Source organism: Pseudorca crassidens, chromosome 11 (genome assembly GCF_039906515.1).
Source record: "Pseudorca crassidens isolate mPseCra1 chromosome 11, mPseCra1.hap1, whole genome shotgun sequence".
In the NCBI taxonomy this organism is placed as follows: Eukaryota; Metazoa; Chordata; class Mammalia; order Artiodactyla; family Delphinidae; genus Pseudorca; species Pseudorca crassidens.
In genome coordinates, this window is record NC_090306.1 from 67,263,707 (window position 1) to 67,281,950 (window position 18,244).

An 18,244-nucleotide genomic window follows, 5' to 3' on the forward strand; every position below is an offset into this window, starting at 1 on the left:
AGCCTCTCTCCTACATTATTTTTTACGCAATCCATCCACCTTAAAAAGCCACGAGTAGCTGACTCAAGTCAATGACTTGGATCATTTTTACAGCATATTTATACAGACACATCTTCCAGTTTGCTTTCTGTCAGGGGCTCATATTGGAAAACTGAACAGAACTACATTAGAGGAAATGTGAAATGTGTTCTTAAGAAGGTAATTCTGAAGGGTATTCAGGGAAGGCCACGTGTGTTTACCTCAAAGAAATGTCTTTCCATTTACTATGATAAAAAAAATCTAATGTAGATTTTCATAAGTCCGTGTCTTATTGAGAGCTTTGTTTAGCAAGGTAGTCACTGGGTGATAAGTTAGATTAAAAGGAGTCTAAAACCCAAAGGAAAGGAAGGAGAAAGGAAAAAAGGGAAGGCGGGAGACAGATAGACAGGAGAGGAGGGAGTCAGGAAGGGAAGGAGGGAAGAAAAGAACTGGAGTCCCCAAAACACTACTTTCACTGTGTACCAAGCAAGGATTCAAAGCTCACCTCAAGACTCACCTCCTCCATGAAGCCTTCCTTGAAATCTAGGACCTTTTATCTTGCTCTTCTCTAACCTGCTACCTGCCGAGCCCACCTACTCCACTGAATTCTGTGTTTAACTCTGTATAGCCTCCTGTCTCCTGTAGTTTATTCCTGGGAGTTAGTCTTCATAATCTCCTAGATAAAGGGGCCCATCTTCTCTGGGTTCTGTTTCCCCACCACCCCCAGCATAGTATAAGCACACAGCAGACTGCCCAGAAGAAATAAGTGAAGGGTTAAATGACCAAATAAAGACTACATTTTCCCTAACTCACTAATCTTGAATTTTACTCTGATGCTCTCAGAAAGGAGTTTTTACTTCAGAATCCAATGGTCTTCTAGACCTAGGGAACTGTAATCTCCACAAGGGTACCACACACTCCCAATTGTGTGGAAATTTAAACACACAACACACACATACACACATCTTCCCATCAAGAGCCCATAGCTTTTGTCATATTCTAAAAAGAGCATACAATTCAAAGGGGGCTTAGAACTACCATTCTAAATAGTGAAGAAAAATAAGTTTAATACCCAGAAGCCAAGAATGCATGGTCTTTGAAGCCATTTCGGTCTATAATGAGAAATTCTTCATTCTGACCTTTGACTGGTTGGTTTAATCTTAAGCCATATTCTGAATTACTTCATACACTATTTCAAACCTTGCATTTAACAGTCTGTCTGCAGAGGTGGTTAATGAGTGTATTAATCCACACATTTGCAGAACTTTTTTTTCCATTTGCATTCTGTAATTTAGAAAAGGCTTTAAAATGCAAGGCTTATTTTCTTTTTTTTTCCTTTTTTTTGCCAATTTTTGAAAAATGATTATCCTTGTCTGTTTTTTAATAATTATTTATAAACAGTCTAAAAGCAAAGCTCTGACATACAGATTATTTTTCCTACTGGTTAAGAGCAAAATTATTATTTTTCTATTGTATTCTGTATCTTGCATCAACGTATAATGATCTAGAAAGATGGGTTGTATGGGGTAAAACTGGAAGTTGGCAAAAATCTTCAGTAAATGTAAGAATTAAGTTTTTATATAAGTTATTCATAAAATGAATTACACATACCTTAGTGCAGTGGTGAGGCACTCATATGACAAACAGAGAGACATCAAAGGTAGAAAATGCTTGAAGATATTGCTGAATTTTTGCAGTGGCCATAGCAATGACATTACCTGTGTATCTTGACGCTCTTGGCTCACATAACAAGAATTGATATAAAAGTACAAGCTTACATTTCTCAGAGAGGAAAATATGGCTCATCTTGTGAAAGAGTTATGAATTTAAGGTTGTTTCTTAATATGATAGATGGGAATGAAATGGAAAGATAATGCAGAGCTGCTCCAGAAAGTGAAATCAAGGCAGAAAGACAAAAAACAGTAAGTTTTGTCCTCCATTAAACCTTGAACCCAATGAGTAAATCCTCCAAAGTTTGCCAGCCTAGGAGACTGCAGTAGCTAACTGGGAATGAGGAAGGAGAGGATCAGAGCCGAGGACATGGGATTGAGTAGCTGACCCACAGAAGACACACATGGGAGGGTGGTGGGCCTCAGAGACTGTCCACTTCTCTCCTACTTGAGCTCAAGAATGTGGGGACGTGGGTTTCTTTCAAGCCATTTACTGAGCACCATTAAGCAGATAGTACCGAGTCAGGTATTTCAGAGAGGGGAAAGAAAAGTCTCTTTGGAGGTGAGAGCTCAGAATTAGAAGAGCTTGAGCAGGCCTCCCCTCAGCCATAGGGCACTTTGTGTAAATTAGAAAAGGCTCTTCTCGCCAACTGCTCATTCTGTAGGTCTGAGGCACAACGCATGTCTGATGAGTAGATTTCAGATCTGGGAGCATAAGGTTGACACACATGACTGCTATCAGTAATGCTAAAATTTTCCCTTTTATAAATGTACTCTCTGAAATACCCTTGTTCTTGGTGAGACTTTTATCTTTGATTTCACCATATAGTAAGGAAAAGGATATTTCTTGCTCTATTAAAGAAAAGGATATTTGGAGTGTCTACTTTTTCTTTACGTATATGTCAGGGCCCCTTAAGTAAATAATTTAAGAAATTTATTTACTGCCAAACTCCCTGTGGGGGGGGGGGTTGAGGCAGGAAATGAGGCTTTTCAGTTGGAGAGTTACATTTTTATTGTAGAAAGAATATTTACTTGCTGAGTTCATCAATAAACATACCCCTGGAGTTCTAAATTTGTCCACAGGGGCATATTAAGCCATGTAGTTTCTACCTGAAAATGTACTATATTATGTTCTGAGTACTGAGCTTGGCAAATACGGAAAGTTACTTTTTTAAAAAAGTAAATTAGACCTAGATTTAACACCTGGGAAGTCAACAGAAAGCTTCATGATTGCAGAAACCATGCTTAGCACTGTATCCCAGACCTGAGAAAAATGCCTGACACACAATAGATGCTCCATAAATATGTGTTTGATCAAATAATTACTTTTTTAAACGGCCGACTTCCCATGAAAGGACAGCCTCTCTTGATAAGGGAAAACAGTTGTTTGGGGTTTTTCCAACAGAAGACCAGCTAATGGAAATTTATTTCTAACTGGTTCCAAATTAATTTTATTGTGTTTGCATTAAATATCCATGCTTCGTGTCATGAATAATCTACAAAGAGCTGAGTTTTAAGTCAGCAAGAAGTGAATTTCATGTGTAGGAAGGAGTTTATTAAATACCTTTTATACATTTTTTTACAGGTTTGTCTTTTTATTTTTACATTATATGTCATTTTTATGCCAGTCTAACAAACCACCCAGTGTATTATACCACATAGTCCCCATTTCCCACTGGCTGGGAGGGGGAAATTTTAGCAAATATATGCAATATTTTTATTTAAAAATCTGTCAACACTCAGTGAGACTTGTGTTGAGCCTTGAAAAGTAAGTATTATTTAAATGACCAAAGAGGAAGAAGAAAAGCCATTTCAAAAAAGAAGGAATCTGCTTTAGAAAAACATGGGGGTAGAACTGAGCAAAGTACAATGAGTTGCCCTGTCTGACGGGACTACAGGTGGTATAGGAGAACAGTGAGAAAGAAAGGTGGATAGGTGGGGTGGGCCAAACACAGAGGACTGTGAACGCTATGCACAAAATGACTGAAAAGTATGTATGAGAAAAGTTGTGCTCATAAACGACAAGGTCCTGCTGTGTAGCACAGGGAACTACATTCAATACCTTGTGATAAACCATAATGGAAAAGAATATGAAAAAGAATGATATATATGTATAACTGAATCACTTTGCTGTACAGCAGAAATTAACAGAACATTGTAATTCAACTATACGTCAATAAAATTTTCTAAAAAAAGAAAGTTTTGTTCAATGACAATGGATGGGCAAAATGGAGAGAAGAGATAACTGATGGGAAGGGAGATCAGATGGGAGGTAATGTCAGGCCCAAACCTTCCAAGTCAAATAGATGTAAAAAAAAAAAAAAAAAAAAAGAAACATATAAAATGTATCAAAGAAATGACAAGACTTGCCAATCAGTTGGAAATGGGAATTAGAATTTCCACGTGGTTCCAACGTCTAAGGCAGGAAATTATAAAAGCACTGACAGAAGCCACATAGCTGGTTTGAGAACTGGTTTGAGAAGATGATGAAAGATTCATAGGGAGCATTTCCTAGACAGTTGGGAACACGGTTCTAGAGAACAGAAGAAGGGACAGTAACTGACCTACAGTTTAAGGCATGGGAAATGATGTGCTTATTAATGAGGGAATGTGAAGATGAGCACAGAGCTAAACGCCTTGAATAACAACTCCATCTGACACTGGGGAATGGGAAAGGAAAGAGAAGAAAATGTCCGAGCCACAGAAGGAGGGTAGTAGAAACAAAAGCAGAAGAAATTTTCAAGAAGGAATACATGATCAAGACTTTTTCATACCACTGACAATGTAGTTTGGGTTTAGCCAGAAGAAAATCATTGGTTATCTCTGAGAGAGTCTTGAGTGCACTGTTAGTATCATGAAAATGGTTGCAGAAGGCATAGATAAAAACGGTGAATAAGAAGAAAAGATCACCACATATACAGAAATAGCCCACATTAATATTCCAATTGCATAGTCATCTATATGCAGCATATGTTATAAATCTCTTGAGGTCTGCTTTGTCTCTATTGAGTTTCCTATTGCTGCTGTAATTACTTACTACAAAATCACTGGCTTAAAACTGCACAAATTTATTATTTGGAGGTCAGAAGTCCAAAATGTGTTTAATTGAGCTAAAATCACATTGTCAGCAGGGCTGATTCCTTCTTTCTTCCCAACTTTAGTGATAGGTAATTAACAAATAACATTGTGTAAGTTTAAGTTGTACAACATGATGATTTGATATACGTATATATTGTGAAATGATTACAACAATAAGGTCATTTAACATATCCATCACCTCACATAATTACCATTTTGTGTGTATGTGGTAAGAACAATTAAGATCTCTCTAAGCAAATTTTAAGTATACAATACAGTACTGTTAACTACAGTTACCATGCTGTACATCAGACACCCAGAACTTATTCATCTCATAATTGAAAGTTTGTACCCTTTGACCAACATCTCCCCATTTCCCCTACCCACCCCCAGCCCCAGGTAACCACCGTTCTACTCTTTGTTTCTATGAGTTCCAACTTTGTAGGTTCCACATTTAACTGACATCACAGAGTATTTGTCTGTATGACTTATGTCTCTAACTTCTCATTTAGCCTGATGCCCTCAAGGGTCATCCATTTTGTCTCAAATGACAGAAGGAACCTTTTTTATGGATGAATAATATTCTATTTTCTTTATCCATTTATTTTCTTTATCCATTTATCCATTGATGGACACTTAGGTTACTTGTATATCTTGACTATTGTGAATAAAGCTGCAGTGAACATGGTGGTGCAGATATTTCTTCAAGAGAGTGATTTTTTTGTTTCCTTCAATAAATACCCAGAATGGGATTGCTGGACCACATGGTAGTTCTACTTTTAATTTTTTTGAGAAAACTCCATAGTTTTTTGTTGTTGTTGTTTTTTTATAACGACTATGTGAACTAATTCTTCCCGTTGCGGAGCACAGGCTCCGGACGCTCAGGCTCAGCGGCCATGGCTCACGGGTCCAGCCGCTCGGCGGCATGCGGGATCCTCCCGGACCGGGGCACGAACTCAGGTCCCCTGCATCGGCAGGCGGACTCCCAACCACTGCGCCACCAGGGAAACCCTGAACTAATTCTTTTGAGGCTGTAGGAGAGAATCCCTTTCCTTGCGTTTTCCAGCTTCTAAAGGTCACCTACCTTCTTTGGTTCATGGTCCCTTCCTCCATCTTCAAAATCAGCAGCACAGAATCCTCAAATCGCTCTGATTCTGAAACTCCTGCCTGCCTCTTTCACTGAGAAGGACCATAGTGAATACACTGGGTTCATCTGGATAACCTAGGATAAACTCGCCATCTCAAGATCCTTAATCACATTTGTAAAGTCCTTTCTGCTATGTAAGGTAACATAGTCACAGGTTCCAGGGATTAGAATGTGGACATTTTTGAGGACTCATTATTCTGTGTACCACAAAATCTAAGTTAAAACATCAGAAGCAGAATTGACTTTGACTTAATTCTTATGCATCGGTTTACCTTCAGGTTAAATGATATGTGAGATTAATTCATTAACTAGAAGATGAAAATAACACTTTTAATGGAGAGCTTTTACATTAGTCTATTATTTTCTGTTGAAAGGTCCTTAAGTTAAATGCTAAAATTCATGTTATAAAATTCCATTTAATGATAGTTGGGTAGCAATAACTATAAGCTGATAGCTTTCTGCCAGTAGCAATATTTTGATGAGCCTATTTTTGATTGAAACTATATTTTATATTTAAATAAAATAAAGAAATCACTCTTAGCAGCATCTTTTGCTGTTATTTTCTCCATTTTTTTTCAAAAGTAAAATGTCCTATTAAACAGGCTTCACAGCCCCACAAGGACTTTTCCTTTGTATACATGTATAATATGCATATTTTTAACCTAATGATGTAAAAATATATTTCAGTTTCTCCTACTATTCAATCTGTAGTTTTTCCTTTATAAAATTGAAGGGATAATGAACAAAATTTCTGTGAAGATTACATGAGATTTAATGTATGTAAAGCCATAGCACAGCTGCTGGTCCATAATAAGTAGGTCTTCAATAAATTTTTAGCGTAATCCAAAATATATTTCATGAGATTTGCTCACTAATATTGAAACTTATTTCTATAAATGCTACAAAGTAATAATACTGTGGATGGTGTTTCTGACTAAACTTACAAAATTCTCGAAATTTAGTTGCTCTACGAAATAAAATAAGATCGTTAGCACGAAAATTCAATTTAAATAACTGCATTTAATTTAAAATGGTGGTTTATAATTAACTATTCAGTCCAGTTTTCATATGGGTACACAAAATGATAGCATTAAGGCTTTTTTAAAATTCCATCTAAAGGTACCAGTAAGTTGTGAGGAAATTTTTGTTTATTTCATATATTCAAAGTTAAAATTAAGCTATTCAGAAGATCAGCTGAAAGCAAATCTAGAAGACAGCAGCACTATAAGAAATAGAAGTCAAAAACAAAAGTTTTTTTCAGTGATTATAATTCACCTTCAAGTTGCACTATTTCAAATTTCTTCCTGTAATCCTATGTTCCTATCTCTTTACCTCCTTTAAATAATGTTCCTGTGCTGCCACTGTCTATTTTCTTTTTGTTAAGTTGTCAAATGATCTCTGTCTTACCCTGTGTAATTTAAGAGACTTTTATGTAGCTCTCTGAGAGACTATCACGCAAGTCCAACTAGGAGAATAATTTACGAGGTTCAAAATGAAGGGTCATTATTCTACTGTCTCACCCGCAGTGAATACACAGGCTCTCTCCTTCACGCATGGCAGGGTTTTAACTAGATCAAAAGAGGTAGAAGCTTTTAAATGAAGTATTGTGAATGCTATCATTGGTTACATAAGCTCCCTTTACATTTTTTTAAAAATATGATTGCTTAATGAGATTAGAGACCTATAAGAAAGCATGTCTTTGGGTATGGGCTTATCTGTAACTTTCACACAAATCTTTCTTTGGCTGAAAACACAATTTCAGCAGTTATGGTTTTATATGTCCTTAGGGTAACATCTAGTCATCTTTCATAAGCTAGAATAATACGCATAGTAAGTCTTCTTCACTATGAAGCTAAATGCAAAAGGAGCCAAGAGAGCGGATTTTCTCAGTTTTGAAGTTAATTTTTAGGTGTTTTTACGTCATCAAAGTACTCCTACCTGTGTTCAGCAATCATTGATACTAACGATGTTTATGTAGCTAGAAGAAAATAGCACTTTTTCTTACCATTTCAGTAACTAATGTCTTTTTTGATTACAACAGGCAAATCTAATTACTGCTTCTTGTGATTAATCTCAATAGTTGAATGACTTTCTAGGCAAACTGAAATCCTCCGTGTTTCCATGAGACCTGATGGTTTTATAAGCACATGTGTAGGGGATGCCAAATGAGAAAATAGAGTTACTTTTAGTAGCTGGACAACGTGTCATAGAAAAAAATGCTTGAGTGTCTTTATTTGTGTGTGCTTTATTAAACAGACCCTGTGAATCGGAAGTCTACGCTCTTATCTAAAAATTCTCTCTTCCTCCTCTCAATTTCTTAGCATATCCATCAAACTCCTCTCAGTGTATTCACCTCTTTCTTTTTATATATTTATTGATGTGCATTTTTTATGCCCCCATAGGTACTCTGAGCTGTGTCACCCACAGTACTTAGCCCTATGCCTTGAATATTTTTTTAAAAAGCTAATATTAATTGAATTCTTGCTGTGTGCTAGATGCCATTCTAAGATTTTTAGTCTATTAACTCAACCTTGAAAAGAGATGAAACGGGTACCACTATTACCTTCATTTTATAGAGAGGGAAACAGCAATTCAACACACATAATCTGGCCAGTTACGAAGCCTGTAAGTGGCCAAGCCTGAATCTAAGCCTGGGTTTATAACCGCTGCCCTACCTCCAGAGACCCTGCATGGGTAAATCTCCCCATGATCGACTTTCAGAGCACCAAGTCCTTCTTCCTAATCTTCACTACTTTTAGGACTTTACATTTGTCTTTCTGTTGTCTTGATTAATATCTACCCCTTCCACTGTGCCCAGGGCATGTTAATAGAACCTAGAGTATTTGATAGATGAGTAATAGCAGCTAATATTAAGTTTTTGCCATGTGCCAGGTACTGCATCTTATTTTAATATTCAGGAAGACTATCAGGTACCCACCAATTTACCTCCACTTTAGAGATGAGGATACTGAGACAGAGAGAGGTTAGTCAACTTGCCCAAGGTCACACAGCTAGTAAAATGGTGGAGCCAGGGCTTGAACTCAAAGGCCAGACTCCAGAGGTAAGCTCTGGAAATGAAGGAGTGGATCATTGAAAATCTAGCTTGGAGGGGCAGGGAGAGCTGTAGGGAGGAGATGACATTTGGCATGCCTGGACGGGCGAGGGGGGAAAGATAGAAACACTCTAGGCTGGGGAAACAACATGGATAAAGCAATGCAGAACAGTGTGCCTAGAGCTCAATAAATACGCATGAATGAGTGAACAGCTATCTTTATGGCCCATGAATTTAAAGGTTTTGCAGATGTAAATGCTTTATTACTAACAGTCTCTGCATTTGTTTTCTTTCAGTGCCACCGTGGGCCTTAATTGCCATAGCCGTAGTCGCAGTCCTTTTAGTCCTGACGTGCTGCTTTTGTATCTGTAAGAAATGCTTGTTCAAAAAGAAAAACAAAAAGAAGGGAAAGGAAAAGGGAGGGAAGAATGCCATCAACATGAAAGATGTGAAAGACTTAGGGAAGACCATGAAAGATCAGGTAATGTATTCATTCCATGTTTCTTCTTATTTTATCAAAAATTTAAGAATAGACAGTTTATTCGTTTATGCCAGATAAATATAGAAATAAACAATATCTGGACACTTGTCACAGTTTTAGAAATGCTTTGTAATCCTTTCAGTCATGACTCAACATCCCAAAGTACAATGGAAACGTGTGGTTAGGGTTTTCCAGTCTCCTAAGCACATAGACCAGGAAAGGGCATCCGTGACCATCAAGGCCAAATTGGTAGGCCCAGCGTATTGGAATGATACCTGAACATTTGTATTACATCTGTTTAGCCTCTCTTAATTGTGCCTAGAGCTAGAGAAACAGAATAAAGAGTATCTGTTCTTCCTCTTGGGCGGGACATCTTTTTATCATCATCGCTGTTCATAATCACTGTTAAATACTGAGTCTTATAGCTATTTATCACACTTGATGAAAGCTACCATCCCTATACAAACATCCAGCTCAATTATGAGCGCTCAGGAATAATGAGTTATACAAGGCAAGTGAGAGAAGTATGAGCTGGTTCTAAAGAATGGGGTAGAATTTTAAGGCAAAACTCTTCACTTAGGGACAATTAGAACCATAATGCAAGTTATAAAATCCATCTGGCTGAGTTATCTTCCCAAGCCCAAGGAAGCAATCTGAGTGTCCTTTACACTGTTATCTATCTTTCCTAAACGAGCTAGGTGATTTGGTTCAGAATAAAGTCTACTATTAATAAGTATAATAATTAAATGTCCCTTCATTTCTCTATTGGAATCATATTCATATTGGATATTTCCAAGGAACAACTTATTTCATATAAAAAGTAAATGTAGGGACTTCCCTGGTGGCACGGTGGTTAAGAATCTGCCTGCCAATGCAGGGGACACGGGTTCGATCCCTGGTCTGGGAAGATCCCACATGCCGTGGAACAACAAAGCCCTGTGCACCAGAACTACTGAGACTGCATTCTAGAGCTCACGAGCCACAATTTCTGAGCCCGTGTGCCACAACTACTGAAGCCTGTGTGCCTAGAGCCCATGCTCCGCAACAAGAGAAGCTACCACAATGAGAATCCTGAGCACCGCAACAAAGAGTAGCGCGCTATCTACAACTAGAGAAAGCCAAACTAGAGAAACCCAACGCAGCCAATAAATAAATAAATAAATTTATATTAAAAAAAAAGTAAATGTGAAGATTTTTCAGAGAAATAACATTTTCAATTATCAATGCTTCCCTTCAAATAATTCAAAATTTCTATTTATTCCCTAATAGCAACATATATAGGCAGTTTTATAAATTCTTATTATACTATTAATTGAACTCTTAAATATGTGAATCTCCTTAAGAACAATTTAGTTAAGGAAGGTATTTTTAGTACATTTGTGTAGTTATCCACACACTCAGGACACTAATGCCTCTCCCCAGCCTGAGTTTTAAACACTTTGCTCAAAGACACTGTAATGTCTCTTGACAACAGTTTCACATAGGCTCATTTTTCACTTGAACTTCTGCTTGGTTTCAGAGCTGTAGAATGAATGCTATGCCTGCACTCACACTCGGAGAGCTTCATCCTGAGCTCAGAGTATCAAGGGTTATATCTTTCTCAAAGTTTCTAATCACAGCCACAGAAGCCCAGGTGCCAGCGTTCAACCACAGATGTCTAATAAGGATTTTTCTTTTCAGTTAATTTGTTCCATAGAAACTGAAGCTTTAAATCATGTCTTGTTTTATTTCAGCATTTTCCGTAACCAGCAGGACGTGATACAGATTTCTTTAGACAACATATTTGGGAGATTAATAACAGTAGTAATAACTTTCTAGATGGACATGGATGTACTGAATAATTTGTATGTGAATTTGAGCTATGTCTATGAAACATTGGAACTATAATACTATCATTTTCATAACTACATTAAAATTCAAATGTGGTTTTCATGTTTGCTAGAATTAACAGTTTAAAACACTAAATAATGTTAAATGATTACTACAGCATTTCTTCCTAGGACAAGAAATTTGTATTTTTCTTTGTGGAATTTGTTCTGTATGATGTAAGACTAATTTATAGGATAGTAGCAGTGTTTATTACCCCTATTATGACATGGATAAATGACCAAGATCTCAAAAATAGTAAATACAGAAATCAGTAACTTGTACCATTTCACTCCATATAAGAACTAACAGAAATTCAAATCTCAATATTCATGACTATATGTCTCTATGATAAGATTTTATAACCAAGGAAGAATTTTTAAATATTCTGCAATAACAACAAAATGGTAATGATACATAATATTTGTATACAGAAAAGGATACATATTTAAGACTTTTATAATGGCTTAAAACTTAAAAGCACTAAAAATACAGAGGGGCAAAATCAACTTGCAAAGTCAGAGGTCTGGAAAGGTCATTTCTCCACGGCTTTTACTAACGTGTGTGGATATTTAAATTTTTATTTCTTCCCTCTGTGTCCTCCTTATCTGTATTATGTCTCATGACTGTTCTGGACTGTCCCTTGCGGTAGGTTTCCTCTGCTATGAGACACCCTTAGTCAACGCTCAACTACATTTAGTGGCCTGGCAGCCGGGGCTCCGCAGCTGAGGGTGTACCATTCTGACACACATCAAGAGGCTGAACTAAATTGATTTTTTTTTTTTAAGATAAAGGGTTTTCATTTTAAGATTACTGATTAAATAGAACAGTATTAGAAAGCTCAAGTTTTAATAGATGGGCACAGAAAGAAAATGTAGTGTCTTACGCTCCCTTTTTAGCATGCCTTATCAATTCCAAATCTGAACAATTTAACATAGAATGAACAAATGCACCTTCTGATGGTTTATCCAAGTACAACTAAACACCTTTTGAATGTTGAATCAAGCCAGAAGCATGTGCACTAAATTTTTGAAATTTAAAACAAGGTCTTTTTCCCAACACAGCTTTTCCCACTACAATTTATCAAATTCTCAGAACTGCTGGGCTTACATGCATTTTCCTCTGCATTTTGTCCCTTGGTGCGTGTGGTGGGGAGACTACTGCTCTTGAGATATTATAATAGCTGCTGATTTAATAGGTCTTAATTTAATGTAATGGTACAGAAAATGTCTTGCTTAAGCTCGGCCTTTGGGACAAGAATAGACTTAATCACTTCACTGATAAAACAGCAGCACTGAGAAATTATCAAAAATTTAGCCCTATTCCATGCAGAATAATTGCAGAAATGGTCATGCACCTTTCATTAGGGCAAAAACCACTTAGAGAGAAGGCGATTTAATAGCTCAGCTCTTTCAAATGACACTGAGCTGAAACATATGTAAATTGTCAGTTCTGAAAGAGATTTTGAAAAAGTATTTTAATCCATGAAAATTTTTTTCATGATGGAGTGGTGTGAAGATTTTTTCAGACAAAAATGTGCGTTAAATAGTTTGCTATTAAAAAAAATCAAAATCTTACAGGAGGCAAATTACCTACATTGCCATTTTCTCAACACATCTTTTCAGACAGTATTAAAGACTGACGCACAGCTGAGGTTCTGAAAGGGCAATGTGGGTTCACTGCCTCAAGTCCTCCCCTTAAATTCAGTAGTCTTTTCCTGTCACTTTACTATCATTTTTCTATTAGCAACACCCCAAGTTAAAAGATTAATATTTAAATAATTATGTTGTTTTCCTGCCTGTGGCTATCAGTACAGCAACATTTTACTATTCAAGGAAACATCCAAGTGTAAACTTCCTAATTAAGTGGTGTATGGCTCACCAGATTTGAAAAGGTTTCTGCACAGATGTAATAATGGCAATTTTCAATTTTCCAAAGTCATTGTAGGCTCCTGAAACTTTTCAGGAAGAACAAAATGGAAGGCATCTCCAACTACAGCTCAACTCTCTGTTTCAGCTCAACTCTCTGTTTATCATCTTCCCACCCTAATGAGTTCTAGTAAGATGATGCCAAGTCTGTTTTTTAGGATCAAATTAGAGTTAGATGGCTAGAGCCAAATTGCAGTCTTGTCAGTTCAGAGACTGAGGGTGTCATTTTGAGACACCACTGCGGGTCTCTGTATGAATGGATAAGTGAACAGAAGAGATTTCTCTGAGCAGAGGGAAAAAACCATGTAATCTGGGAGTTGTGGGAGGTTGGATGGTAGAGCTATAGTCTAATGACTCTGAAGCCTTTCTGAAGCCTGATTATACTTCTGTGCATTTGAGTTCTAGTAGATTTCTCAGGTTTAATTTGATCACTGACAGGAGTTAAAATTCTTTTGCTTTGGGCTTCCCTGGTGGCGCAGTGGTTGAGAGTCCGCCTGCCAATGCAGGGGACATGGGTTTGTGCCCCGGTCTGGGAAGATCCCACATGCCGCGGAGCGGCTGGGCCCGTGAGCCATGGCCGCTGAGCCTGCGCGTCCGGAGCCTGTGCTCCGCAATCGGAGAGGCCACAACAGTGAGAGGCCCGCGTATCGCAACAAAAAAAAAAAAAAAAAAAAAAAAAAAAAAAATTATTTTGCTTTGCTTTGTCAGAGATATAAAGCAGCCTACCACTCATATGTCTTATCTTCAATTTTGTGAGATTCTATAGTAACACACACACACACACACACAAAGAAAGGCAATGAAAATACCATAACCAAAACCTAAGAGAGAATATTTGTAGTATATAACAACAAAAAGATTGAGACCACTAAAATACAGAGTCTCTACAAATCACTAAGAGGCAAACAACCCAATAGAAAAATTAGCAAAGGATGTATTATATATACATATTATACAAAAGATTATTACACAGGTAGTCCCCAGAAGAAATAATACAAATAGTTCATATAAAGGTTTTTAAATTTTCAACCTCAATAGTGTTCAGGAAAACGTAACATTTTATCATTTTTCATTTCGAATAACTATTTATAGATTTCTAATTTTTTTCTAATTCTTTAAAGCAATAAGAATGCACACCCCCTAGAAACAAAACTTCTAATATTTATAATCTTTATAACCTTTGATTTTTTTGAGCAAACTTTTTGCATTAATTGGGAAAATACATTATATATTTTTATTTTTAATAAAGAGGACCATTTGAATGAATTTTATGAAATTATGAGCTTTCTAGTGTTTCAATTTATATTACACTTAAGTTTTAGGTTATCAGGAACATTCAATTGGTTTAAACTCAATTTTGAGAATTCTGTGCCATGATTTTTGCTTGTTACCACAAAATTAATTTTTATGCTAATTTCAGCTTGACAGAATTGCAAACATAACTCCTTTTACCTTTTGCTATCAAACAGACCCGTAAGTCAATTTAATTCAGCCTAGCTTTCTGTGGAGCTGTTATGAAAGTAAAACAGTAAACTTAAACTGGAACTGGGGTAGATTTTTCTCTAAACATGCATTTGCTGGTGGCATGGTTTCTTTTCCTCTTTTCCCATAACCATTACAAACGTATACGCAAAACTCAGGAAATTACAATTTTCTAAGAATCACTTACTCAACTATCTTTTTCATAGGAAACAAGGCAAGAAAAGGCCACCCATTTCATATAAATTACTCCACTGCATGTAACAAGGATGTTTTACATGATGCTTAAGATCTCTTTTAAACTACATGAATGTGAAAACTGGCCTGGTTAATAGCATGTTTATCATACCTCCGAAAGAAGCGATTTTATCAGAGCCAAATATAACACAAAAGTTGACGTTTTCTTTGCAACAACTTTACATTTTTTGCTTGCAATATTCTGAGGGGCTATTTCCATTGCTTCCATGTTGCTTGCTGATTGGGGGGAAAAATTCCGTGCACAAATGGAATTTTAAAAAAATATGTAAGCAGCAGATGTGAATGTGTGTCAGACAAATGGAGATTTACAGCATCTCAGTGCTTGCTTCTAACAGCTTGGAAGTATAACCACAGGCCCAGTGTCATTTGAGTTCTGATGAAAATTCATTTGAATTCACATATAATCCATTTCCCTACTCATAGGCCCTGAAGGATGATGATGCTGAAACTGGATTGACTGATGGGGAAGAAAAAGAAGAACCCAAAGAAGAGGAGAAATTGGGAAAACTTCAATATTCACTGGATTATGATTTCCAGAATAACCAGGTCTGAGGGGGAAAATGTCTTGTAATTCCATTACGTTTTCTGAAATTACCAACTAGAAATTGAAACAAGATACTTCTTAAAACATTTGGTTTGCTACGAGGGGAAAATGCAATTATCAAAGCTATTGATGAAATCATTTCTAAGTACAGGCGGTCCCCTACTTGCTAATTTAACTTCTGGTAATTAGAATCCACAGTGTTCAGCCGATTACATCTACTTATGGCACTTACAGCAGGCAGGCAGAATACAAATTAACTTGAAGCCATCAGTCTGATTCTGAGAGCTCCCAGTCACAGATCCCTCAGGCTGAGCTACAACAATCTTCCTTGGAATTCATGGATTTAGCTCCAAACAGGGCAAGGGACCTTTGAGTTAGACCACCAATTAAGCCAAAGTCTTCAAACAAAAATTAACCATCTGATGAGGAATCAAAGATTAAAAAATTGACTTTCCATGAATTTCAATGGCAAGAATGCCTTATGTAATATGATACTGGCTAAACCTCCTAGCACAAATGAGTTAACGGCTCTAGAAAAGTAGAAAGACCATCAACTTGATTTCTAATGCCTTTGCATGCTGCCCTGCTTCCGGAAAAGTGACAAGGAACTAAAGGTTGCATCAAAACAGTCCTTCCTGCTTTAAAAGCCGTGAAGTGCCCCCTAGATGAATGATAATACTAGCAGGCTTTTATTAACTGCCTGCTATAATGGTAGCTCCAAGATAAATGTTAAAAAAAAAAAACACTCTACCTAAAAAGACCTTCTAGGGGCTTCCCTGGTGGCGCAGTGGTTGAGAGTCCGCCTGCCGATGCAGGGGACACAGGTTCGTGCCCCGGTCCGGGAAGATCCCACATGCCGCGGAGCGGCTGGTCCCGTGAGCCATGACCGCTGGGTCTGCGTGTCCGGAGCCTGTGCGTCGCAGCAGGAGAGGCCACAACAGTGAGAGGCCCGCGTACCAAAAAAAAAAAAAAAAAAAAAAGACCTTCTAGGACCCATGACTTTGATGAAGATGTCTCTTTACCTTCTGAACTGTTCAAGAAATTTAAAAGCTAGATAAGAATTAGCTGAGTTAGAGATCAGGCTCTTAAAAATCTATAAGACACAGTTCTCTTCCGACTAGGAGAGCTTTAAATCGATTTCTCCAGTTTGATCAGTTCACTGACCTTTCGGGGTGGGGAAGAACTTGATAGATGTAAATACAGTTACTACCTAATGCAGCATGTGTTAATTATGTCTAGTTTGATGAGGAATCAACAATAAATAAATCAAACACCAATACTCAGCTTTGGTGACTTATGTCCGAAGTCAGTAATACTGTGAGCTCTAAACAATGGCAGAAATTCTGGACTTTATTTAGGAATTGACTGTTCAAATAATGTCTTCACTTTTTGAAGTGTCCAGAGGGTTCCTCAAAAAGAACGTATTGATACGTACCACCATATAATAAATAATTGTATTTAGTTAGCTTCATTACAGCCCTGGCTCATTACTTTATAATACGTTCCAGAAAACTGCATGTTGGTTATAGATACAAGCTAATAGGTATGGAATTATACAGAATTATAGGTATATCATTTCTAGTTAATTAAATAGGGCATTTGAGGTCATTTTTATCGCTTCTACCAAAATTTGATCATTAGGGATTGGTTGAGAGCAAAACTGCCTATTATTTATGTATTCTAGAGAAGGTCAAGGTCAACTTACATTATCTTAACACAAAACATCTTTTCCAGAAGTATAACCTGCCTTTATATATGTAGCCAACAATTTTCTACTAATTTATTCTACTTTCATATTTTCCAGTAGAAATCTAGTGGATCTCATCTTGGTTAGTCATAATTTTGAAACTTCTATGTTGGCTTTGAGTACTCTAAGTAACATTTTATAAGGTAGTATTTTTAAGAATACAGCACTGAATTTTTTTTACTCAAATATAATTCGAATGCATTTACTCTTCCTTTTCTAGCAAACCCATTTTAGAAGGTATTTCATTCAGACGATCTAGGGTATTCTACCTGATAAATTATTTTAATAGTGTGCATTTATTCTTCCAAATGGTCTCCGCTAATCTGATTTATAAAATGATTCCTATGAGTCATGGAAGATAAAGTCTGAGGAATTTCGTAGATAAGGCTGTAATCAAATATACACACCTGCTTACCAAAACTAAAAGACAATCCTAAAAGTCCTCTAAGAATCCTTCATGGTGGAGAGAAATGTGATACTTATCTCTCAAGCAGAAGTCAGAGGGGGGTTGGGAGAAGTAATTCCACCTCTATCAACAAGATACCCCCAAATCTTTAAAGTACAGATGATCAAGTTTGAAAGAGTTTAGGCTATATCACTAGTGCTTTCCCTGCCCCAAAGAAAAAGTATTACAAAAAGTGAGGAGAGAATATAATCTTGCTTATTCACATTGCTATCCAAAGGCAAATTCCAAATACCAACTTGGCAAACCTAGAGATGAACTGTTTGCTTTACTAATCATGTCTTTATAAGCTGATGTCTATTTTAACCATTCTTTGACCATCGGTCTACGTTTTGTATACCTACAATCCAGCATTCTTATTGCTACTGTTGTATGATGAAGTCACAAAGATCTTGAAGCATTAAGATGGAAACAACAGTCTTTAAGGGTATTGGTCTAGGTTAAAACTTGAGCCAACTAGCCAAAGTGCACATGGTGGGTCCATTTTGTAGAAAGTGGATGTGACTTTTTCAA

General features: G+C 36.9%; 1 protein-coding gene across 3 annotated transcripts in view; it reads left to right on the top strand.

Moving 5' to 3' along the window:
* SYT1 (synaptotagmin 1) overlaps positions 1 to 18,244 on the top strand; it is a 541,914-nt gene that overhangs the window by 383,743 nt on the left and 139,927 nt on the right. For 2 of the 3 annotated variants that reach the window (XM_067697423.1, XM_067697424.1), the window contains 2 exons: positions 9,262 to 9,446; positions 15,401 to 15,523. In XM_067697423.1, coding sequence (XP_067553524.1) covers positions 9,262 to 9,446; positions 15,401 to 15,523 — 308 coding nt within the window. The remainder of the gene's footprint in view (positions 1 to 9,261; positions 9,447 to 15,400; positions 15,524 to 18,244) is intronic. The other variant, XM_067697425.1, reaches the window with a different exon arrangement.